At 43.8% G+C, this 25,934-nt stretch overlaps 2 protein-coding genes across 2 annotated transcripts in view; one reads left to right on the top strand and one right to left on the bottom strand.

Moving 5' to 3' along the window:
- The window catches only part of CCDC158 (coiled-coil domain containing 158), a 65,425-nt gene extending 47,566 nt beyond the window's left edge, over positions 1 to 17,859 (top strand). Inside the window, exons 18-24 of the mRNA XM_084881036.1 lie at positions 390 to 544; positions 3,178 to 3,237; positions 4,089 to 4,145; positions 9,597 to 9,664; positions 13,917 to 14,081; positions 15,491 to 15,598; positions 17,715 to 17,859. Of these exons, the coding sequence (XP_084737162.1) occupies positions 390 to 544; positions 3,178 to 3,237; positions 4,089 to 4,145; positions 9,597 to 9,664; positions 13,917 to 14,081; positions 15,491 to 15,598; positions 17,715 to 17,791 (690 nt within the window). The 3' untranslated portion in view covers positions 17,792 to 17,859. The remainder of the gene's footprint in view (positions 1 to 389; positions 545 to 3,177; positions 3,238 to 4,088; positions 4,146 to 9,596; positions 9,665 to 13,916; positions 14,082 to 15,490; positions 15,599 to 17,714) is intronic.
- A 2,887-nt stretch (positions 17,860 to 20,746) lies between these two features.
- Positions 20,747 to 25,354, bottom strand: STBD1 (starch binding domain 1). Its single transcript, XM_084895870.1, has 2 exons — positions 25,063 to 25,354; positions 20,747 to 22,477 (listed from the first exon to the last, which is right to left on the bottom strand). Exons 1-2 carry the CDS (start codon positions 25,250 to 25,252, stop codon positions 21,684 to 21,686), a joined length of 984 nt encoding a protein of 327 aa, XP_084751996.1. The 5' UTR covers positions 25,253 to 25,354; the 3' UTR covers positions 20,747 to 21,683.
- Between the last annotated feature and the right edge of the window lie 580 nt (positions 25,355 to 25,934).

A 25,934-nucleotide genomic window follows, 5' to 3' on the forward strand; every position in this document is an offset into this window, starting at 1 on the left:
AAGCAGCCAATCAATGATTCTCTCTCTTTGATGTTTCTTTCTCTCTCTCCTCTCTGAAATCAATAAAAATATATTTTAAGAAATAAAATAAAAAGGTTTAAAGTATATGTGTATAATTGGCTCCTATGACAATTATATTCTAATTTGTAAATATGTGTGCATATGTGTATAAATAATTATACACACATTTTAAAGTTGGCTAGGGCCCCATGTTTATGATTGATTATCCCTAGCAAGATTACTGATGATTTTTGTTTTCCTCTTCTCCATAATTTCTATTTACCAGTTGAATTAATTTTATAATAAGAAATAACAGCATACAAATCTGGGAAGAAAAAAAAAAAAACCCACCACAAAGCGTCTTTGTTCTGTACATTGCTTTATTGCAGCACTCTATGAAAACTAACGCCCTGAAGGAGGACCCCACCAGGGACCTGAAACAGCTTCTGCAGGAGCTGAGAAGCGTGATCAACGAGGAGCCACCTGTGCCCGCGGGCAAGGCGGAGGAGGACGGGAGAGCGCAGTCCCTGGGAGCCGAGTTCGGGTAAGACGGGGCGTGCTTCAGGGCGGGGAAGCTCCTTCCAGTGGTTTGCCTTCACGTTGTCTGTGTACCACTTTCTGGGACAGTGATTTCTGACCTGTGTGCCACAAGAATTTTTAAAACGTGCAGTCGGACTCTTTAGTCAGGGGCACTGACCTCTTTTTCCTTAGTTTGTCAAATAGAAAAATGACAATAGCCAACAACAATAGCCATCCGGTGTGAATGAATCAAAATTATATCTAATTTTTGTCAGATTGGTAAAAATTTTTAAATAATTTTTGGTGTGCCACAGAATTTTAATAATTAATTTATGTGTGCCATCAGACAAAAAAAAATTGAAAATCACTGCTCTAGGAGGTTGAGGTTTAAATAATTTTCAAAGGTATCTGACATTACTAGGGATAGCAATATGAAAGTGGAGGAGTTAAATCAAAGTAAAAAAAACAAAACTTGACATAGAAAGAAAATAATCAGGGTGAGGTGTTACCCAAAGTTACATTTCTATGTAAATTTATAGTTCCCAACAGATTTCACATTCATAATCTTTTTAAAAAATATATATTTTATTGATTATTTTACAGAGAGGAATAGAGAGTTAGAAACATTGATCAGCTGCCTCCTGCACACCTCCTATTGGGGATGTGCCTGTAACCAAGGTACATGCTCTTGACCTAAATCAAACCTGGGACCTTTCATCCTGCAGGCTGACGCTCTATCCACTGAGCCAAAACTGTTAGGGCCACATCCATAATCTTATTGGATTATCTCAATTGTTTGAAACACAAGCCAGTATTTATTTTACAATTGATAAAAACACACGTTTCAAAAGGTTGACTTGCCTATAGCCACGTAGGTCAGTGGTCGGCAAACTGCAGCTCACGAGCCACATGCTAATGAGTTTGTTGAGCACTGGGATAGGGGCTTAATCACAAGGAACAATAACAGCCTATAATTATTGGAATTGAGAGTCTAGGTCAATGGTCAGCAAACTCATTAGTCAACAGAGTGGCAAACCGCAGCTTGCAAGCCGCATGTCGCTCACTAGCCGCAGTTTGCCGACCACTGACATAGGTGAAGCTAACACTAGGACTTGGGAAATATATACCTCTCCCAGTATAAGCCAATAGCAAAGGCCTTGGTTCTCTAGGTCAGTGTTTTTCAACCTTTTTTGGGCAAAGGCACACTTGTTTCATGAAAAAAATCACGAGGCACACCACCATTAGAAAATGTTAAAAAATTTAACTCTGTGCCTATATTGACTATATATAAAGTAATTCTCTTGAATAGGAATCAAATAAACACAAAGAAAGTATTTTATAATTACTTTATTATGAAATATTAAGTAAACAAAATAGTGAAAAATTATAAAATTCTTGTCTTGTCTGCACCTACGGCACACCAGGCAAAATCTCGCGGCACACTAGTAGGTATTCATGCCAATGATTATTCAAATTAATAACAATTCAGATCCAAAAAGGATTCAACCACTTTATAAGCCCTTTCTTATACATACCTACAGAAATAATGTGATTTTCATATTATTTTCAGACTGTCATAATATGGTATATACTGTATTTTTAGTATTATAATACAAATTTTATGTGAGCTGTTAGTACAACATTATTGTAATAGTCGTTTTCTAATTATATGACAAATATCTAAAAGTAATACTTTCTGAAGTAATATTTATATGTAAACAATCTCCAATTTCTTAATATGTTCAATTAGTATATATTAATCAGAAGTAGCAAAATATTAGCTGGATTTTCCTATTTTTTCTACTAATATTATTATTTTAATTATTGATTTCAGAGAGGAGGTAGAAGGAGAGAGAGATAGAAACATCAATGATGAGAGAGAATCATTGATCGGTTGCCTCCTGCAAGCCCCTCACTGAGGATCGAGCCCACAGTGTGGGCATGTGCCCTTGATTGGGATCAAACTGTGACCTTCTGGTTCCAAAATTGACACTCAGCCACTGTGCCACACTGGCCAGGCTATTAAATAGTAATAGTAAAATGTTAGTAGAAACAGACAGTTACCTAAGATAGCATTGTATTGGCCACGCCATCAAAGAATACTGACATGTGCAGGGCACTGTTATTTTTGTCATAACTCTTCAATATACCTGCTAAGCCAGGGCAGATTATTAAGCTCATTTAACAAGTGAATACATTTAGGAATAAACTGAGTTGCTTCCTCCTAGGAAGCGAGGAAGCAAAGCCAGAAGTAGAAGTTAGAGCCCCTGGCGCGCCCAGCACTAATCATTCCACAAGGCGCCATGACCTCCCTGGTGGGATTTTCGTCACTTCAGCCATTGTGGGCTTGACTATATCGTACTGTATTGAATATGGGTATATTTGGTCCCTGCCCTTGGAGAATTTATGTTCGTTTGCTGTAATCTACAAATGACCTTTTCATCAAAGCATAAACTCTGTCTAAAACTTTTAAGAGTCCATGGGACGAAAAAGCATTTTTGAGTTGATGAACTTTGCAAATTTGTTTGGAAGCCTAAGATATACTGTTGTGCCTTAAAGAAAAGTTAAATATATATGAGCAATGATTATTCTAAAAATACATGGGATCTGGAAACTGTTCTTTGTATAATTAACTGAGAGTTATATTTATCTATACAGAGACAATAGAGTAAGAGAATGCATTACTGAATCAAGCCTGAGATTAGAGATGTGCCATAGGTAAGAAGAATCTGAGATTCTGAATTTAAATAATTGTCTAAGAATTTTATATGTGACTAGGTAATTTGTATAGTTTACATGGAAATTGGTGGGCATTTTGAGCTCATTGAAAGAAAGCTGTTACATTGTTTAAGTGAAACTAAAAAGGGATTTCAATTAAATGTACTACAGTAATTTACTTTCTAGAAATCATTTAATAAGCATGCTTTTGCTTATTTTAATTTTTGCTACTGTTTACCATGTAGCAAAAATTGTGTGCCACATATTTACAATGACTTACATCACTTTTGAGAAGAAGGCAGTCTGGAAGTAAATGATAGCAATCTCAATATAGGCTTATAATAACCTCACTGAAAACAATCCTATTTTCATCAATTATTGATGGCTGAATGTTTAAGTGAAATCATAAAAAGAGCATAAGGAAATGAAATCCATGACCCCTAATCAAGGACAACTTCTGAGAAATGACTTTAGCCATAAAAGAAAAAATGGCTAATATTAATTTGTTATTCATTTTAGACACAGGCCATTGCTTGCAGATTTTCTGCAATTCCTCACTTTCTGCTGCACTAAGTACATGATCCCTCAGGCTGACATTTAAGCATCTCCCTGTCCCCAGCCTGCTTAATCTGGACAGGCTACTCCTGATTCCCTATTTTTTTTTTTTTTTTTTTTTTTTGTCTCCAGCTTTTTCTCCATACTATTTCCTCCACCCGGAAAAGCCAGTGCCCCAATCTCATTCTTTTGAGTCTGTACTTGTCTAAAAGCAATGTTCAGAGGGACAATTTTGTTTATCACTAAGTTAAAATAACATTGTGTAGTCTTTAATGTCTCCGTCCCTCTTCCAACAGAAGCCACTCATTAAGGGACTCCACCGAAGGCAGCAAATCAAGTGAGACTTTCAGCAGGTAAGAAATGATCTCACCAGCCCTGACTTCCAGAATACCCTCTTTACCACTGTTCATTCATTAACTCAGGAGATCACTAACTGCCCATGACGTGCCACACTCTGTGCTGGGTCCCGGGACTGACAGGGAGCAAGACAGACAGGGGCCCTGTCCTCAAGTTGCTTACAATCTAAGGTCTGTTTGTTGACTGACTGCCTGGGAAAAAGCTTACTTTTTCTTTTCTATTTTTACCATCTATAAAAAATAGAGATATCAGAGCCCTTTTGCATTATAAGAATATGAAAATGAATTCTACTGTTTCATTTCCAGTTGAACAGAGGCTCATTCATTGCTGTATCTTCCGCACCAAGCACCTGTCACATAGTAGCCATTCAGTATATATTTGTTTAGTGAATAAATTAAGCCCTATTATAAATATTTTCTTATTGTCCCTGCTACGTGATTGCTGGGGCTGACTGGCAGACCTGAACGACGGATGAATAATTACTCTGACACGCGTTTCTGTGAAAGAGAGGCTAAGGGGCTCCTTAGCTATCGCCACCAAGTAGTCCTATTTGCCTGTCTCCTTTGGCTTTTATTGTAACAACAGTTTGAACTAAAATTAATTACTAGATACTATTAGCAGGGTAAGCATTCTTGAGAAAACACATGCGTCCTTTAAGCAAGGAAGTTTTAAAGTGAAATCATAAGGAGTCTAGTAAAGTACCAGGGGAATCAGACTTGTTTGGAAAAGTCAAGGTAAGGGCTGCCGCCTTTGGCAAGGTCCTCCCAGAGGCCCCCCAACCTTTCGGAGACTCCTCCTTACAGACATTCCAACCAAGTCCCGTGCTTCCCCACAATTGATCAATATATAATGAACTTGAATCTTTCTAAGTATATCTTTCTGTTAACCTAAAGGAAATGACATTTGATTTTACTTCTCACCTGGGTGTGTAACACTGCATTGTTCCTATTAATAATATCTGCAGCAATCTATTGCATATTTTTATATTTTTATATTTTGTAGTAAAGCTATTTCAGACTTACTACATTAAGTCTGCCTAACCTATGACATAGGCATTATTATCCCCAGGTATAGGTTAGTAATGAAGACTCAGATTGCTTAAGCAACTTGCCGAGATCATGCAGTGTAAACAGAGTCACATTTGAACTCCGGTCTAGCAGGCGCCTGAGCTCCGGGAACCTGGACTGAGCTGCCAGGAAAAGAGCCTAATCCTGGGCATGGGCACCGGGGGCTGCTTCCCTGAGCTAAGTAAAGCTCTGCTGCAGTTTTTCCAAGGCTAGAACAGCTGCTTCCTGCAGCAGCGATGTGTTTGTAAAGAAGAGAGTTTGGTAAGGAAGAGATGGGCCCTAGTTCCTTCCTGTGTTCAAATGGGAAGAAGTGATTTTTAAGTATTTAACAGAAGCTCTGAAAAGTATGATGCATAACTAGAAAATTAGAACTGCATTATAATGCTCTACCCTATGGCAAATTGGCCATGTTTTAAACTCACAAATAAGTGAGAAAGAATACCACAATTGCTGTTTACCTCAGCATTTCACTGTAGGTGCAGCACCTTTTCTTTAATCAACGTCTTATAGTAATGTTACTTAACCTAAAAACTTCTGTAGCCATATAAACTAAATCAATACATTCCACATACCCAGACCAGAGCAGAATAAAAAAGAAACAAGTAACTCTGGTATTTGTGCTTTCATTAATCTGACTGAGACCAACATCTCTCAGAAGTTTGGTGGAGAGTTTACTTTTCTTATAATTTAACTAGAGGCCCGGTGAATAAATTCGTGCACAGGTGGGGTTCCTTAGCTCGGCCCGCGATCAGGGCTGATTAGGGCCTATCGGGGCTGGATGCCGCGGGAGGTTAGCCCACTGTGGGAGTTTGGCTGTGGGAGCTCATTGCATTGAGAGTCTGCCCCTGGTGGTCAGTGCACATTATAGCAACTGGTCAACCGGTCCTTTAGTAAACTGGTCATAATGGTCACTTGGGCTTTTATATATATATATATATATATATATATATATATATATATGCAACATTATGCCCTAAAGAAGGTTTCTAATATAAGCTTCATAATATCTAGCTCCCTTTTTCACATTTCCATATGGATGTTTTAGTAAATGAAACATAATTACCCAAAGACTATAATACTATTTAATAAAAGCCTAATGTGCTAAGCATCCAGTTGACTAGTCATCCATTCAGCCAATCAAAGTGTAATATGCTAATGATATGCTAAGGTTGCTCAACTGCTTGCTATGACTTGCACTGACCACCAGGGGGAAGATAGTCGGCTGGTCAACTAGTCACTAATGATGTGCACTGACCACCAGAGGGCAGATGCTTCAACCAGTAGGTTAGCTTGCTGCTGGGGTCTGGCCAGTTGGGACTGAGCAGAATGGGCCAGACATGCCCTGGAGCCTTTCTGCGGTTCATCCCCTGCTGGCCAACCTCCCATGTCACTCTCCAGCCCCGATAGTGCACAAGTGGGGTCCCTCGGCCTAGCTTACACCCTCTCAAAATCCAAGACCCCTCAGGGGATGTTAGAGAGCCGGTTTCGGCCCCATCCCACAGGCCAGGCCGAGGGACCCCCTGGTGCATGAATGCATGAACAAATAAATAAAAATGGCCATTCCACAACACTGTTCCCCTCCAGCTCACACTTCTGTTGGCACAACCACTTTCCCAGGCACCTATGCTTAATTCTTAACATTATCTTTGATTCTTCTTTCTCTCTTGTCTTATTTGTCTAGTCACCAAACCTTAATATTTTTAACTCTAAAACAGCTCTCACATCCATTTTCTTCTTGGAACGTCCCCTTGAACTGCCTGTGTTAATTTCCTATGGCTGCTGTAATGAAATTAGTGGCTTAAAACAATACAAATTTATCTGGAGGCCTGAAGTCTTAAGTCAGTTCCACTGAGCTGAGGTCAAGATGTTGTCAGGGCCACACACCTCCAGAAACTCCCAGAGTTAATTTATTTCCTGATGTTTTTCCAGTTTCTAGAGATTCCTTTCTTGCACTCTGACTTGCAGCTCTTTTGTCCATCCTCACAGCTCACAGCACAGCATCCTCAATCTTTCTCTGCTGAAATTGTCCTGTCATCTTCTCTCTATAAAATCCCCCCCTGCCTCTCACCCAGAAAAAAAAATTAGGGCCCATTTAAATAATCCACTAGTCTCCCCATATCGAAATCCTGAATATGACCACATCTGCAAAACCTCTATGCCATGTAAGGTAACATCGGTAGGTTACAGCTATGTTTGGCAGCCATTGTTCAGCCTAGGCCTTCGGCCTTTAATTATGGACAATTGTGGTGGCCTCTACAGTGTTCAGTGTGGATGTTTTTCAGTCTCTGTTCTCTTGCATGCTCCAGTCACTTCTATGCATCAATTTCAAATCGGTCTGCCTAAAGCACACCCCTCACTATATCAGTTGCCCAGCCCCAACTTCGAAGGTTCCCCACTGCCTACTCCAGCAAGAGCAGCTCTTTACCCTGGTCATGAAGACACTCACAATGTAGCCATGGCCTTTCTTTCCAGGGCTTTCCTCCTAACAGCTATTCTCAAACTCACTGGTCTCAGAACCCCTTTGCACTCACTAATATCATTGAGGGTTCCAAAGAGCTTTTGTTTATCTGGGCTATTTCTACTATTGCCATTTTAAGTATTGTAAAATAAATTTTAATTTAAGCATTTTTCAATTAACACATTGCAGACCAGTAGTTTTATTGCTAGCTTTACCCAGAGGCCAGAGAAGTTTCTATTGAATGAGTACAAAAAATGTTTTACATAAATGTTAAAGGCATCCTTTAAAATTAAATCCCCATTGTATTTTGAAGTTATTTATTACATGTTCTTACAAGCTAATATCTTTTTAAAGTATGATACTTTGTAGAACACTGTGTGAAATGAAGTGGAGAATTCTCTTAATCTGTCCACAATGTGTTAAGATACTGATATTTATCCCATATAATAAAAGCTTAATATGCTAAGTGTCTGGTCATCCAACCATCTGTTCAACTGAAGTGTAATATGCTAATTATATGCTAAGGCCACTCAACCACTCACTATGATGTGCATTGACCATCAGGGGGCAGATACTCCGACTGGTAGGTTAGCTTGCTGCTGGGGTCCAGCCAGTTGGGACTGAGCAAGACAGGCTGGACACTCCCTGGAGCCCTCCCACGGTCTCTCCCTGGCTGGCCAACCTCCCGTGTTCCTCCCTGGCCTTAATCATGCACCTGTGGGGTCTCTCGGCCTGGCCTGCGCCCTCTCACAATCTGGGATCCCTCAGGGGGGCACATTGACTGTCAAGTAGTTCCATCTATATAATAATAGCCTAAGCGATCATTATGGCGGAACGACTGGAACAACCGGTCACTATGATCCAAACTGATCACCAGGGGGCAGACATTCAATGCAGGAGCTGCCATGTCATGGTCATTGCACTCCCACAGGAGGAGTGCCGCTCAGCCAGAAGCTGAGTTCACTGCTGGTGAGCGCAGCAGTGGTGGCGGGAGCCTCTCCCACCTCCGCTGCAGCACTAAGGAGCAGTGAGCCGAGCTGGTAAGGAGCGAGCAGGCAGGCAGTAAGGAGCAAGGGGTCCTGGACTGCAAGAGGGCACAGACCCGGCTGAGGGAGCCCCCCTCAGTGCACAAATTTCATGCACCAGGCCACTAGGTTAAAAATAGCAAAGTGTACTGCATGTTGCCATAATAATTTATTTTATTATAGCTATATTTTCAAACAAAAAAAAATCATTGAGAAGGTATTGTTTCACAATTTAATGCATGGCTGTGCAAAGATAGCTGGATTCTCCTGCCTGCATCTGCATTTTCTTGGCTGTGATGTCAGATGTCTGGGAAACTCACTATACACTTGTAAGAGACTGAGAGTTAAAAAGCAAGTGTCTTAGTATTATAGTGAATATTTCCAAAGACCTATTGACCTCGCAAACCCTGCAAGGGAACCATCTTGAGAATAGCTGCCATAATATTCTCCTACGGGTACGAGACGCACAGAGCTCTGTGGGTTTTTCAACTTACTGAGTTAAATGAGTCTGAAAGTTTTGTAAAGTGATACTACTATTGCTAAGAGAGGTTTTTTCTTTTACTCTTTTTTAAATAAGTCATTAAGATCTCATCTCTTAGAATCCATGAGAGAAAGATTTGGATTTTATAGCTCCTATTACACAAAGTGAATTTTCTAGCTAGGATTATATACTATTACATTTTCATTTGGCAAAATATTCCTGGGCACTGAATGCATAGAGTGCAACTTTGGTTCTCCCTCACAGTTTCCTAGGGCTTTGGCAGGTTAGGGTAAGGACTGCCGCCTTGAGTTCATATTGTAAGCCCTCACTTTTGCCTGCATTTGCTTGCTTCTGCCCATCAAGATGAGCACTGTTTTTGAAATGGAGTGTTTGCATGGCCATTCTTATGCTTGCAGAGAGCCAGTCCAATTGCATGCAGGAGAGCTGGAAGACCCCTCGAGCTGCTTTACATTCCCCTCAACAGGTGAGTTTCCAGTGAAAGCACTGAAGCGGGCCTGCTTCCTTCACACCCTCCCGTGGCTCCCTATTTCCATGAGGATGCAGGCTAACGCTGTTACAGCAGCCTGCACATCCCTGTGAGGTCTCTGGTCTCACTCCTACTGTCCCCTGTGTCCCACTCTGCTTCATCCATCCTTGAATCGCTCTTGAACATACCAGGCAGCTTCTGGTCAGGGCCTTTCCATCCTGTTCCTCTACACTGCTAACCCCTCCCCACCTTTGGAGCCTTGGCTCAGATGTCACTTTCCCAGTGACACTGTCACAATCTTATTTTAAAATGTTACCCTCCCACATTCCTGGTGCCCCTTACCTTTTTAAAAAATTAAATTGCACGCATTTTAATATGCTCTGTAACTGACTAGTTTATGTTGTTCATTGTGTGTCACTCCTGCTAGACAAAAGCTGCACATGGGCAGATGTCTCTAAGAGCTGGGTTGCCTGATCTATCTCCCATGCACTTAGAACCTTCCCGGTGCATAGCAGGTGCTGAATTAATACTTACAGAATTGGTGAAAGGGAAAGGAGAAGAATTGAGACAGATGGTTCTCCATATAATTTCCCAAGACTAATAGACAAAATGTTCTCTAAAAATATAAGGAGATCAGGAAGAGATTGAGAGATAACAGAATCTGTTGAAAAGCAAAACGGCATAACTCAGACTAAAAATGGAAAAGAAGCCATGTCCAGTTTGCTAAATGGTTAGAGCATCGGTCCACCGACCGAATGTTCACAGGTTCAGTTCCTGGTCAAGAGCATGCAACTGGGTTGTAGATGTGATCCTAGGCTCCATTTGGGCGAATTCAGTAAGCAATGTGTCTTTCTCACATTGATGTTTCTCTCTCCCTCCCCCCATTTCACTCTAAAATTCATTTGAAAAATATCCTCTGGTGAGGATTAAAAAACAATAATCCCAAAACTCTTACGGGGAGAAGCTGGACAGTCTGTCATTGGGTCGGAAAGTGAGGGTGGCTGGCTTGCAGAGCTGCGCGGAAGAATGATTGTTGTGCTGGGGTGCGAGACGCGGGGATGTAGTTGGAGGCGCAGGATGGCAGGCTGCCAGCCATTGCTGTTTGCTACGCCCTAGCCTAGTGACACCCTGAGACCCCTCCCCGCACAACCTACAAACCCACCCAAGCTCCAGGCAGTGGCTTTTGCATATGAATGGCCTGCACTATTGCTGCTTAACCTAGCAAACTTGCAAACCGGTTCAGACAGCTCTATAATCTACAAATCCCAGGCCAGGAAGAGAGGTCTGTAACTCCTGCAGGGTGGCCTCAGATAGTAACTGACCTGTACCCCATTGGAGATCCAGAAGCCAGTGTACCTAGTGGTCAGTGTGAGACACAGATTTCAACTCCTCACAGCCATAAGTGACACATTCAAGAGGCAGACTCAATGAGCACCAAAGCCCCACTGAAACAAGTCCTGCACCATAAGCATGTCTCCATCACAGCAGTTCCTCCATTATAGACACAGCGGCTCCCCACAGCCAATTGATCTGGAGGACAATTCCTCCCAGTGTACCAACAGCAATCAAGGCTTAACTACACCAAGACTTTGCACTCAGGCCACAAAGGGGTGTACCAAGACCGTCCACTTCGGATGATTGGGGAGGCTGAGCTACTGGCCCCTGTAGATCACCTACCACACAAAGTGACTCCATCAACACAGAGAGGCAGCCAAAATGGGAGATACAGAAACATGTCACGAATGAAAGAAATGGGATGACATAGAGTTCAAAACCACATTTATAAATTTACTCGAGAATCTTCTAAAAACCACTGAGAAACTTGATGAGACCTTCAAGGACCTTAATGAGAATTCAAAAAAAAAAAAAATGGATAAAGACCAGTCAGAAATTAAGCATACACTGTCTGAAATAAAGAATATACAGATACTCAACTGTAGATCAATGCACCCCAAGAATCAAACCAAAGATCTGAAATATGAGGAAACAAAAAACACTCAACCAGAAAAACAAAAAGAAGAAAGGAATAAAAAAATATATATATGAAGATAATGTAAGGAGCCTCTGGGACAACTTTAAGCATACCAACATCCGAATTTGTGGGGTGCCAGAAAAAGAGACATCAAAATATTGAAAACCTATTAGAAGAAATAATGACAGAAAACTTCCCCCACCTGGTGAAAGAAATAGACTTACAAGATCAGGAAGTGCACAGAACCCTAAATAAGAGGAATCCAAAGAGGACCATACCAAGACACATCATAATTAAAATGCCAAGGGCAAAAGACAAAGAGAGAATCTTGAAAGCAACAAGAGAAAAACAGTTAGTTACCTACAAGGGAGTACCCATACGACTGTCAGCTGATTTCTCAACAGAAACTATGCAGGCCAGAAGGGAGTGGCAAGAAATATTCAAAGTGATGAATAGCAAGAACCTACAACCAAGATTACTCTACCCAGAAAAGCTATCTTTCAAAATTGAAGGTCAGATAAAGAGTTTCACAGACAAGAAAAAGCTAAAGGAGTTCACCACCACCAAACCAGGATTACATGAAATGCTGAAGGGTATTCTTTAAGAAGTGGAAGAAGAAAAAGGTAAAGGTAAAAACTATGAACAACAAAAAGATATCAAATGCATACCTACCAACAAATGAATCTAAAAATCAAGTGAGCCGAAACCGGTTTGGCTCAGTGGATAGAGTGTCGGTCTGCAGACTGAAAGGTCCCGGGTTCGATTCCGGTCAGGGCATGTACATTGGTTGCGGACACATCCCCGGTGAGGGGTGTGCAGGAGGCAGCTGGTCGATATTTCTCTCTCATCGATGTTTCTAGCTCTCTATCCCTCTCCCTTCCTCTCTGTGGAAAATCAATAAAATATATTAAAAATAAATAAATAAAAATCAAGTGAATAAAAAGTCGGAAGAACAGAATGGACTGGTGAATATAATGGAATCAGGGACATAGAAAGGGAGTGGACTGACAATTCTCGGGGAAGAGGGTTTGAGGGGTGTGGGAAGAGATTGGATAGTCTTATACCTATGGATGAAGACAGTGGCAGGGGGTAAGGGCATGGGGTGGGGTGGGGAATCAGGTGGAGGAGAGCTATGGAGAGGAAAAAAAGAGGAACACCTGTAATAATCTGAACAATAAAGATTAAAAAAAAAAGATAAGTGAGAAAAATGAAACTGTGAAAATGACAGTTATTCAACAAAAGTATAGCTATAAATCTGGACAGTGATAATGTAAATAGGCAAAACTGAGATGTGAGGTGAACGAGATAGGAGAAATATAAGTTTTAAAAATTTTCCTTTATAGAGAAATATATATATAAAATCAAATAAAATATTCTTTAATAAATACAAACTCAATTTGTATATAATCTTTAACTTGTGGTAAATCTTTTAAGAACTAATATTTGAAGAAAAGAGCATTTAAATTTAGCAATTCATGTTTACTTCACTTATTTGTCTTGTTGTTGTTTTATGCAAGAGAATACAAGATATATTCTTGCATTATTAGATTAATATAAATGAGTGCTTTTACCTTTTCATATTCACTGTTCTTCCAACTTACATTCAATTGTTATCACAATGCAAGTACCACAATGGATAACTTTCATGTTTTGTAGAGTTAATATTCATTTAAATATACCCACATAGTTACACTTTATCTTTTATCTGGTATTACTTCACTTATGCCTCTGATGTTCCCTTTAATGTAAGTCTTCTGGGGACATATTTTCTTAGTTTCTGTTTTTTTGAACTTGTCTTTATGCTCACTTTTGAAGAATATCTTTTGCTGAGTATAGAATTCTAGGGTTGACATTTTTCCTTCACTTTGAAAATATTCCATTGTTTCTACGAAGAGGTCAACTCTAAATTTAATTGTTGCTCATTTAAATGTAATTTGTCTTTTTTGCCCTTCTGGCAGCTTTAAGATTGTCTTTGTCTTTAGTTTGTTTGCTTTTTAGCAGGTCTTATTGATATGTTGAGATAATGGTTTTCTTTATATAGAAGAACCTGTTTGGTTAGTGCAGTCATGCTGTGTGAATCTGAGCTAGTCTGTGCTTCCATGTCCAGACCTGTGGGTTCCACCCCAAGTCCTGGGTATCCACTAGGACTTCCTTCCCCCAACCCCATCATTGGAAACATTTTCTCATGAAAGTTTGACTTTTTGAGAGGTGTGGTATACTATTTTTTTTTATTATTATTAAATCTGTGCTTTTACTTTTGTTCTTGCAAAACTTTAGTAAACCCATCTGCGAAAAATTCAGCTTCTCGGTCATTCCATTCTTCTCCTAAGAAGTCTTCAGTTCACTCCCTCCTAACTAGTTCGGCTGAAGATTCCATATGTTCCACGTCTCCGTCTCCATATAGGTCCGCCAAAACTGCCCGTTCAGCCAATTCTGTTAAAGGTAAGAATCACCTGATATCACCCAGGAGATTAATTGACTTTCCTGCTCTGATAAACTGAAAGTTTCTTTTTATAATCAGAATAAGATTTTATTTGGTGTTCTTATATGCAAGTTCTGAGAGCTAGCTGTGCAACGTAAGTGGGTCTGATTTAAATAATAGCTATTGTGGCCAAAACTGGTTTGGCTCAGTGGATAGAGCATCAGCCTGCAGGCTGAAAGGTCCCAGGTTCGATTCTGGTCAAGGGCATATACCTTAGTTGCAGGGGGATGTGCAGGAGGCGGCTGATTGATGTTTCTAACTCTCTATCCCTCTCCCTTCCTCTCTGTAAAAAAAAAAAAAATCAATAAAATATATATATTTTTAAAAATAATAGCTATTGTGTATACACACATGCACACACCCCTTAGTAAATATACATAGACATATGTAAATATTATCTCTTTCTCTGTCACAAATAATTATTTTTCTATTTATAAGATTTTGGGTTTCCTTTTCAATGTTGTGACTTCTCTTATTTACATTCTCTGAAATCCCAACCCTCTTCTGTCTGTGCCTTTGTAAATGCAAGAATCTATCAGGCAAACTTATCAGAATGTTCTCATTTTTTATTCTGTTCTGTGTGTGTGTGTGTGTATGTGTGTGTGTGTGTTTGTGTGTGTGTGTGTGTGTGTGTGTGTGTGTGTGTGTGTGTATGCGCGCGCATACGCACTCTAAGACAGATGGGAAAATGTTTGGTTTAGAGTAAGGGTCTGATAAATACATGGATGCTAAATAAATAAATGTTGGATTGAACCTGAACTGTGTTTCATCCTCTGTGACAGTGACACAGACGACCCAGGCTCTCGGTCTCATTCCCATTGACAAGGGATAAACTAGGCAAGTTGTCGCAAAAGAGACTAAGAATAAAATTAAAATCCTGAGATTGCCATTGAGTATTTTTTAGGGATTGGCAGAACTTAGCATCCTTATTAAAGAATAGCTTCCATGTATCTAGCCCCTCCTCAGTTCCTCCTGCCACATTCATTCTAGGTTCACAGCAGCCAGGTGAGCATCCAGGCTACCCTCTTCCATCTTATAACCCCTCCCTCCCTCCCTCAGGTGATGGCAGCTAAAATGCACACTCGGCCTCACACACCTTCAGGAATGTCCCCAGTGTCACTATTAAATCTTGCTCTTCCAAACCCTAAGTTCGTGGAACTCTAAGGTTTGTTATGAAAAGCTGTCATTTACAATGGAGAATATATCAGTAAACAAAAAGTAGATAAGACACTTCTTTATTTTAAAATGGGTTTTCATAGGTTAAGGTTTTCATTATTTGAAGGAACGGTTGTTTAACCTGTAATTGGAAGATTTCTGAAATATATATTAAATAGATTTTTACTATCACATCTAAGCAATTTTCTAATAGCTTCACAGTCTCAGCCAATAGAAACCACAGGAAAAACATGCAGGAAGCTTCAGAACAGACTGGAAAGCTTGCAAACTCTGGTGGAAGATTTACAGATGAAGAACCAAGGTACAGTGTACATTTGGCGAGATCTTCCTTGCTCAAAAGCATACCCCCTTCCCTTCAGGTGAAGCCTCCTCTCTGTGACCTGCTGTAAAGCATCCTCAATAAGCAGTCTTAAGCAAAACATAAGGGCCTGAACCAAGACTGAGCCCTGGATTGATTGGTGACCTTAGGCAGGTCACTTTAGTCCTGCTCTACTGTAGATGAGCGTTTGTGTGGCAGTAGCCGGGGCATGATCACCGTCAGTAGCCAGAAAACAAAATAGCGGGACACAGCCTGCACGGGGCTTTGGTTGGCATGGACCACACGCGACTGTGCCACTGGCGGCTCTGTCTGTGGAGCAGCCCCCTCTGTCTCACCGCTTCACTAACAAACTCTTCCGCTTTAAAGAAAGAAAAAGAGACTGTGCCACATAAACAAACAAATCACTTATAGATATACTAAGCATACTAAACATACTAAATATACCAAATATACTGAAGCTGTTCGGATGAGACGTTATTGTAGTCTGCAGATCACAGGCAGCATTTGGGCGTAAGTTGTAAGTGACGCGCCGGTGCTTAGGGGAGGATTCGGATATGCGCGTATGGGTTTGCAGGGCTATCACGCTTTATGCTTTTCTGACATAAACTCGTGAATCCTCCAGCCCCTGGTCAGAGGGAAAGCCATTTTGAAGTATACATGTCATTCTATCTTCCCAGGTCCAGAGAAGTAAGTTGCAGATGAAGAATAAATATTTTTCTAAGAACAAATCCTTATAAAATAAATTTAACTTTGTGGTAATCGTCGTTGCCGTTAGCTTTGATTGAGCGTTTCCCAGCCGTGTGGCAGGCCCTGTTCCCAGAGCCTCACTGACGTTCTCTCAGGCGAACCTCCCACCGGGGACTGGGCACTGATGTTATGTCATTAGAAACTGCAAGTAACACAGTCAGTCAGTACTTTCTCCGTCACACGAGAGGTAGAACTGGGGCTTGATCTCTGCAATTTCTAACTCCGAAGTCCACATGTTTTACCATTATTATTTAAAAAGATTCCAGACCCCTATGATGACCCCAGACCCTGTGGAGATAAATATCAGAAAATGTCTGATTTTAAGTTTATTGTGAGCTTTTTCAAAGAAGATGCATTATCTCCTTGGCTCTGTTTTTATCTTTGATTTATATTATTGGGTTTGATTTATATTATTGGGTTTGATTTATATTTTTGGGTTTGATTTATATTTTGATTTATATTATTGGGTTTGTTTGAGTAATGCCACCATTTAATAGTTCAAATCAAAGACTTGTTGCATTTGTTTAAAAATATGCAAAGACCTTTATATTGGCTACATTGTCTGGATAGGATGTATCTTAGAAATTATGAAACAAATATTTTTTTAGAGAATTTGGGGAGCATTTATCAAAATTTAAAGTGCACATATGCCTTGGCCCAGAAATTCCATTTCTAACTATTTATTCTATAAAAACTAATTATACTAAGGTTTGTTTACAAAAGTATTTCCTGTAACATTATTTATAAATAAAACTAAGAAAACAACTTTTAAAATGTGTTTACTAGCACATTGGTACAGCCATATAATGGAATTCTGTGCAGTCATAACAAAATGTGAGCTGAACTGGGAAGATGTTAACATTTTGTTAAGTAAATAAAGCAAACTACAGAACAAGTTATACTACATTTCCGTTTATGTAAAGAAGAAACGTGTGTGTGTGTGTGTGTGTGTGTGTGTGTGTGTACACGCAGGTACACATGAAGATATTCACCAGAATGTGTACAGCGATGACCTCAAGGGGGTGGGGTCAGCAGGTGAAGGGAGCAGAGACAGAGACTGACTTGCATCTCTGTACACTCCTGAGGTGCTCGGATTATTAACAATAGTATGCACAACTTCTACCCTAATAATTACCGTGCTCATTAAAATAACTAAACTACGAGAGATTTATCCTTAGCTCTGTTCCATAACACATCTTTTTAAAAATATACTACTTTGCATTTTTAAGAACTTCTTGAGCTCAGAATGCATGTATTCTACAGTAGCAAGCTGACCTTTTAAAAAGCACATAATAGAATTGAAACCTCAGTAAATGTTGTTATTCTAACTTTGTTTTATCAACATTTTCAGCAATGTCTTCAATGATAAAAAATCAAGAAAAGAGAATACAGAAAGTGAAAGACCAAGAAAAAATGTTACTAAAGTGACACGTTGCTTGCCTATTCTTTACAGAGATATGATGCCAAATTAATTGTGGTGTTACTTATAAATAGTGCCCTGCAAACGTTTTTCTTTTTATGTGAAATTTTAATTAAAGATATCCTGTCTTGTAAACTCTATTTTGAAATAAACTATTCCTGAATGCTCTCCCAGTAAAACTTCAAGCAGACTAAATATACTAGTTGTGAAAGTATTCATAACTTAAAATGTATTACTTTGTGCTAGTGTGCTAGAATAATTATGCTCTTTTTTTTTTTTTTTTTTTTTTTTTTTTACTGGTGCTAAAGCAATAGTGTGTGTTTTTTCTCCCAACTTAAAAAACAACTTTACATGGAAGTGAGATGTGGTATAATGCCCGGAACAGGGCAGACTGACACATGACAGGGATTCCTGCTGTGACCCTGAACTGTTTGTTCCATCATTATCAGTGGCTGTGATCAGACAACAAAATATTGGGCCCCTGGTCAAGACTTCCGGGAATGTTTCTCTTTTATGAAGAAAGAAGACACATATTATTCTTCAGTCAGTAGGTAACTTCTACGGATTGAATGGATTCAGTCTGCATTAATTACATTTTAACTAATTAGGGGTTGTGTATGTGGAGTGTTTCTTAACATCAATAACCAATTCTCTGTGGACACCGAATGGACTGACGTCCTCCGAGCCAGCTCAGCTCTGACACTATCTGGAGGTAAGGTCAGCGTCTGCAGATGTAAGGCCGCCGCCTCACAAAGCTGCCTCCCAGTGCAGGTGGCAATCGAAAGGCCCAGGCCCCCGGACTTTTTGACTGACACGTTTTAAAGTGGGGGCTCCCACACCTCCTCCTGAGTTTTGGTAATTTGCTAGAGTGGATCACAGAACTTATGAAAGTGCTTTGGTTACTGTTACTGGTTTATCATAAAGGAAACAGTCAGGAACAGCCAAATGTCAGAGACGCATAGGGCAGGGGGTGCATCTGGTGCCGGAAGCTTCCACGCCCTCTCAGGGTGTGCCCCCTCCCCGCTCGTCAGCGTGTTCACCCAAAGCTCAGTCAGTCTCCTGACAATCTCCTGCTGTGACAACAGGGATACATTCTGAGGGATATGTTCTTAGGCATTTCATCATTGTGCGAACATCACACACATGGGTAAGAAGATACAGCCCACTACACACCTGGGTTATATGGTGTACCTATTGCTACAGGCCTGTACAGTGCGCTACTGTACTCAATACTCAAGGCAGTTGTAACACAACGGTAAGTACGTGTGTATCTAAACATAGAAAAGGTAGTGGAAATGTGAAAACTATGATATAAAAGATAGAAAGTGGCCACCTGTGTAGAGCACTTGCCATAGACGGAGTTTGCAGGGCTGGAAGTTGCTCTGGGTGAGTCGGTGAGTGAGTGGCCCAGGACCACCATTGCAGACTTTATAAACCCTGTACACTTAGACTACATGGAAATTATAAAACAGCATGAGAGTAAATCAAGCACAAGAGAGATGATGCAATCAAGAGAGTCAGTAAACACGAGATGAGGCTGCTGCCAGTGTTAACAGGGCATACTGTTTTTCAGTGAACTTTTTATAAACAGAAAGAGTACATTCTACAGTGGTGATAACAAGTATAGTGTAGTAAATACATAAGCCAGTAACACAGTCGTCTTTTATTATTAAGAATTATGACTGTGCCTAATTGTATGTGCCGTCCTTTTACACGATTGGCAGCGTGGTGGGTTTGTTCACACCAGCATCACCGCAAGCACGTGAGTTATGCTGTGATGTGAGGATGGCTGCCACCTCACTGGGTGACAGGTATTTTCCAGTTCCATTATAATCCAGTTCGGTCTTTGGTCCATGGTTGACCAAATCATCTTTATTGGGCACTTCATTTATTCAAGGGTTTTTAGAGCTCATCTTCCTGTCCTCCACCCCATCCCACAGACTGGTCGGAGGGGCTGAAAGTTCCAAACCTCTAATCACCACCACTTTCTGGTGACCAGCTTCACCCCAGGGCTATGTAGGGGCTCCCCCATAAATCGCCTCATTAGCATAAACTCAGGAGTGACCTAAAGGACCTCTCTCTGAATAACAAGACACTCCCAGGGCTCAAGAAATCCCAAGGGTTTAATGAGCTCAGTGCCAGGAACCTGGGACAAAGACTAAATATACTTACCTATAATATAATAATAAAAGCATAATATGCTAATTAGACCGGATGTCCTTCTAGATGAAGCTGAGGCTACAAGGACCACAGGCGGCTGCTGTGGTAGGTGGGGGCTGAGGCAGCGGCAGCTGCCACGGTGGCAGGGGCCGAGCCCCTTGCATGAATTTCGCGCACCGGGCCTCTAGTTATACCATATCATACCACATGTGTGACCCAAACAAAACGAGAAGAACATATACAAAAATGTTCCAGTTGTGCCAAAGACATCAGGGTCCATGAGGCAGAAGGCTGGCTGTCCCAGACAGTCTGCACCCACTCCTTGTCTGGCACAGACCTCACTGAGAAACAGCTGCCCAGCTGGAGGCTGTCTCCTAGCCCGCTGCCCTCCGCCATTGCTTGTGGACAGAGCAATTGCGTCCTAGTAAGCCTTCCTGGTTTCTCCATTTCATTTCCCTTTTGTGGGCAGGGAGGCCCTGGGGACAGGAGGGTAGAAGGAACCTGGTCACAATCTCTGCAAGAGCTGCCCTCCTGCCAGGAAAACCCAGTGCCCACTGTTTGTTTTGTGAGAAGAAATAAACTTGTTTTTTTTTTTTATTTTTTTATTGATTAAGGTACAGTTTCACAAGAAATATTCTAAAACTTTGTCTCCAAAGGGAGGAGTGAAACAGACTTCCGTGCCTCCTGATGTTTGCTTTTCCCCCTCCGTCTGTTATTAACGAAGGAAGACATTAGTATTTTATTTTACATCAAAGCTATTAATGGTACCAAGATTTAGACAAATAATCCAGACACTTAGTAAATATATTAAAACTCTGGTTTTATTTATTTTTTGGGTTATCATAGCAAGGTTTGATGTTTATTTCTTCTCAGAGCAAAGACACACTTCTCTCTCGTTGGCCTGCTCCATTGGTAAGGGAGAGGGGAGGAGGGGGAAGCATGCTGAGGTCCTCGCTGTGGGCACCGCGGATGCCACCACAGCCCAGGAGGAAACGATGGGCGTGTCCCTCCTGCCGTCAGGTGCGCCTGCCTGTACCTCCCAGAGCTACCATTCAGGCCTGGCTCAGCCCACACCTCAACCGCATTTCTGTCCCCTCTCCTCCTGGGCCGCTCCTGATGATGGGCTCTGCCTCGGCCCTTGTTTCTAACTAGCCTTCGATCGCAAGACAAAGGCGTGCTTGCTACCTTCCCACCATACCAGGCAGGTAAAACCAGGCCACAAACACTGGGAAATCTCATAACCTTCCTAGTCACACCCAGCGACCAGATGTTTTCTGCTCACAGTTCCATAGGGTGGTGACTATTTTTAAACATAAAGTGTACAGACAGTACATTAGTAAACAGCACGCTTTTCCAGCTGCACCACGAGGACATCGACTTGTTTCGCCCTCCCCCTGGTTTAAGGATCACCCAAAGGCTCCAGCTTGAACCCCGTGCAGCTGGTTAGCTTTTGTGCTCCCTGGCCACGCTCAGCCAAGCCACTCCCCAAGAGGACCACGCCCTGAAGTATGGATGGGTCAGCATAACCCACCCACCACGGCCTCAGAAAAAGCCCACACTCCCTGGAAGCATTAGCCACGTACGCATTTCTGCACATGAAACAAAAGCCACTAGCAAATCTGAAACCACTCGGCTACATGTGGAGTTCACACTTCCTTTATTTCCAGTTATCCAGTGTGCTCCACAACCTGAGCCCCCTCCACATCCTGCAACCGTTCGCTCATCACCCTGCGAGCCGCCTCAGTGAATCCCCCAGCACTTGTGAACCAAGGCGTCCTCACGGCCGATCTCCAGCCGCCTATTGCTGCACTCCTCCCAGCGAGTGATCTCCCCGTTCTCCACCACCACAAACTTCCACTGCACCACCGTCTGTGCCGGGAGGGAGACGGAGCGGGACCAGAGCCCGCCCGAGCTGTACTGCAGGGGGAGGTAAGAGATCCACCTCCCCAGCCTCTCGTGGTCTCCAGTGACCGCCACGAACTGCACCCTCGTGCTCGTGATGTAATGGACCTGGAACCTGACACTGACTTGCGGGGGCTCTGAAGTCATCACTACCGGCCGCTTTGTCTTCACCACCACTTCCTGGCCACTCGCTTCCGCAAGAGGGTTTCTGCCAGAGTCCGTCCCCTGGCTCGGGCTTAACGTGGGAGCCTCCACACTGCCACCCAAACCGATATCTCCCCAGGATGAGTGCCTGGACACCATCTCCCAGTCCTCCGAGTCCTGTCTGTCCAGCTGGACGAGGCCCACGCCGTCTTGACCGCTGTCCACGAGCAGGCTGCTAGAAAGCAATGTCTCTGCGAAACATGGAGCTGCGTCAGCAGGTAGCTCTTGTCCTTTTTGGAATCCCCATTCTCCTATACGGGATTCGCGACTTCCATTGCCTGACGCTTCTACATAGCCTCCGGTCGCAGATGCGGATAGAGATTGTGTGTCTGGAAGCCATCCAGAAGGAGCATGCTCCCCAGGGGAACTCTGCCGTCTCCACGCTGCTTCCTGCCTGCTGCCGGGGCCTTTGGTCTCTTGAAGAAGCTCTATAAAGACAGAATGTAACAGTCAGTTCTCATGAGAGAAGAAGTGAAGCTGGGCTGAGAAAACAGGTTTAGATATTGAAGATTTTACCACCAACCCATCTGCAGTTCACAAAATCTATCCCTACTAACATCAGGTACTCATCGCCTAGTTCGGACACGGACCCAATACAGTCTGTGTGCTAAGAATATGCATGCGTACCCAACAATAAAAGGCATATCCGGAAGTGTTGAGGAAGTGGCAAGTGTACAGGTCCTCACCTTCCGCATTCCAGGCCATGCTGGCATGCACCCACGTCAGGCTGTTTGGCTCCTGATATCAAAAGACTATAGAGGCTCAGTGCACAAAATTCGTGCTCAGGTTGGGGGAGGTCTCTCAGCCTGGCCTGCACCCTCTCGAAATCTGGGACTGCTGGCTCCTAACGGCTCGCTTGCCTGCCTACTGATCACCCTAACCACTCTGCCTGCTTGCCTGATTGCCCCTAACTGCTCGCCTGCCTGCCTGCCTGATCCCCCCTAATTGCCTCTGCCTCAGCCCTGCACCTGGGGTCTGGGCTTCCCTCCCTCTGGCCGCCTGCAGGCACCTGGGACCCCAGATTTGTCAGGAAGGATGTCCGGAATGGCGTCTGAAAGACGTCCAGTCTATCCAGTCTAATTGGCATATTATCCTTTTATTAGTATAGATTATTAGTGTAGATGTACAGCCTGTGGAGTGAAGGGCTGGATGGCTACCCTACAACCCCAGAGTGCACTCGTGCTCTCAGGAACCGCGGGCAGCCCCAGGATCCGTGCTCACAGATGCTGGCAGCTGCCGGTGGGGGAATACACAGGACGGCAGTGCCCCATGGGCAGGAGCTGGGGGCAGGGGGGCAGAAGAGGGCTGTTCTCTCCTTGCCAATCCCATGTGTGTCAGGAAGCTCTTCAACAAACCATTGGCCTTTTACACCCCCTCACACTCTGCTTTAAAAAATGTTCTTTACACAATCCAAGCTCTCTAAAGACTCAGTTTCCTTCTTGGTCACCTCCTTGATAGTCTAAATTGTTCCCTACAAGATCAAAATCTCCAGTCATACAGTCATCACAGATAGGGTTTTTTTTGTTTTTGTTTTGTTGTTGTTTTTTAAGATTTAAAAAAAAAATTAAATATATTTTTTATTAATTTCAGAAAGGAAGGGAGAGAGAAAGAAAGATAGAAACATCAATGATGAGAGAGAACCATGGATGGGCTGCCTCCTGCACATCCCCAACTGGGGATTGAGCCTGCAACCCTGACTTGTGCCCTTGACTTGAATCAAACCCGAGACCCTTCAGCCTATAGACCGACACTCTATCCACTGAGCCAAACCAGCTAGGGCTGTTTTAAGATTTTTAAAAAAATAAATTTTTAAGAGAGAAGGGAGAGGGGGAGAGATAAACATCAAATGTGAAAGTGTAACATCAATCAGCATGACCCAGTGGGATTGGAACAGATGGAGTCCGCAACCTAACATGTGCTCTGATTGAGACTTGAACCAGCAACCTCCCTGTGCGCTGGACAAAAGCGAACCAACAGAAGCACACTGGCCAGGGCCCAGATGGGGTTTTATTGAAGGGTATGGAAGGGTGTGAGGAAAGGTAGTCCTTAATTTTCTCTTTAATGGTGGGATTGAAAGGAAGACGGAAACAAATATTACTCTGAATTCCCCAATCTTTCCGCCTGAAACATAGGGATCAGATAAAGGAAAATGAGCTCTCTGCCCACTCCAAACCAACGGCAGGAAAGGCACAGGGGCAGACCTTCAAGTTCACAGATGTTATGGCTGGCAGGCGGGACAGGCCATGGAGCCTCGCCCAGGAGGACACTGGAAAGTAAGGTTTCCTGCCAGTGTTCCTACTGCGCCCAGCATGCCCTCTCCAAAACGCAGCGATTTAGACCTGCACGCCAATTCCACTCCTCAGAGCTGGATCCCCTATTCAGTACCCTTTTTCAGCCCTTTCCCCGGGGTTAGACAGCCCTGCGCTGTTGCGGTGAGCTTGGGGCAGGGCCCTCAGAGCCTTCCTGGCCAGCGTCCAACCTGAACTTTGCCTTCCAGACAGAAGCATCCAGATAGCGGGAGGTGCTCCCAAGCCCAGCTCTTCCATGGGAGGACCTGAGCCTATGGGACTGAGACTGGGAAAATGTCCCTGCTCCATCAGAGGTTGCAGAGGGTGGCATGGGTCCCCCTAAACCTCAGCACTCCTTTCCGGAGTCCCAGAGGGGCACCTCGCGCAGCTGGGCAGAGCCCATGCCCACGAGAGGGACCAGGGCAGGTCCCCAGGGTCGGTCCCGGGGGGGAGGGGGGGGGCGGAACAGAGGCGAGGAGGGGCGCCGTCCTTGGAGGCACCGCCAGGGCAGCCCCAGGGCTTGGGGAGAAGGCGAGGAACCCCTGCGGTGCGTGAGCCCCGGCACGGGAGCTACTGGGCGTGGGGCGGGCCCTATCCCGGGGGCTGAGGGGCGGGGGGTAGTTCGTCCCTGGAAACGAGTGCTCCAGGGGGCATGTTCCTCCCCCGGCGAATTTCAGAGCCCTTGGCAGATCTGCCCTGGAGGCTCGGAGAGGACGGTACGGCACCTGGTTTGGTGATCGGCTCCCGCCGGGAAGGTCCCGGGCTCAGTCCGCTGACACCACTCCGATCGCCTCCCAGAGCGGCGTCCTCCTCCCGCTCCGCGTCCCCCTTCCTCCCCTTGTCCCGCAGCAGCCAGATCAGCAGCGCCCCGGCCAGACCGCCTCCGACCAGCAGGGCTGACCACACGGCGCCCATGGCGGAGAGGCCGCAGCTCAGGGCACGACGGCCACAGGGACCTGGGCTCGGGTCACGAACGCAAAGCCACACCTCCCCGCGCGCTCCGGCCTTTTACGGTCCCAGCTGGCGGCTCTCCCTGCGGAGCCCCGCCCTCCGCGGCTTTCCCAGCCCCGCCCACTGCCCCGTCCGCGGCTTTCCCAGCCCAGCCCAGCCCCGCCCTGGTCTGCCCCAGCCCCGCCCCTGCCCCGCCCTCTCGGCTTTCCCAGCCCCACCCACCCCGTCCCTAGCCCTGCCACGCCCCCCGCCCACGCCCTCCGCTGCTTTCCCAGCCCTGAACCGCCCAGGTCTGCTCCGCCCTCCAAGGCTTTCTCAGCTCCGCCCCAGCCAGCTCCAAAGAGACGCGCGGGACGGGGGCCCCAGGTTGGAAAGGTAGTTCAGCGTGCGGGTAGGGTGAGTGGGGTGCACTGCAGGCGCATTGAGAGGAAACCTGGAGACGTAGTGGAAGCTCTATCGAAGCGCTTAGTTGGGGCGCTTAGCCTCCCCAAGCCTCAGCCTCGAAGGATTGTACTGAGATTCATCCATCTATAAATGCCAATCATCTCAGACACTTCCAGTCGTTGTTGCTTCCTGGATCTCTTTTTCGGGCGTGTGATTGTTGCAAAATGAGGTATGGTCTGGATGTTGCCCAGGGACAAGCTCC

This window comes from Pipistrellus hanaki, assembly GCF_964339955.1.
Source record: "Pipistrellus hanaki genome assembly, chromosome: 1".
NCBI classification, from domain to species: Eukaryota; Metazoa; Chordata; class Mammalia; order Chiroptera; family Vespertilionidae; genus Pipistrellus; species Pipistrellus hanaki.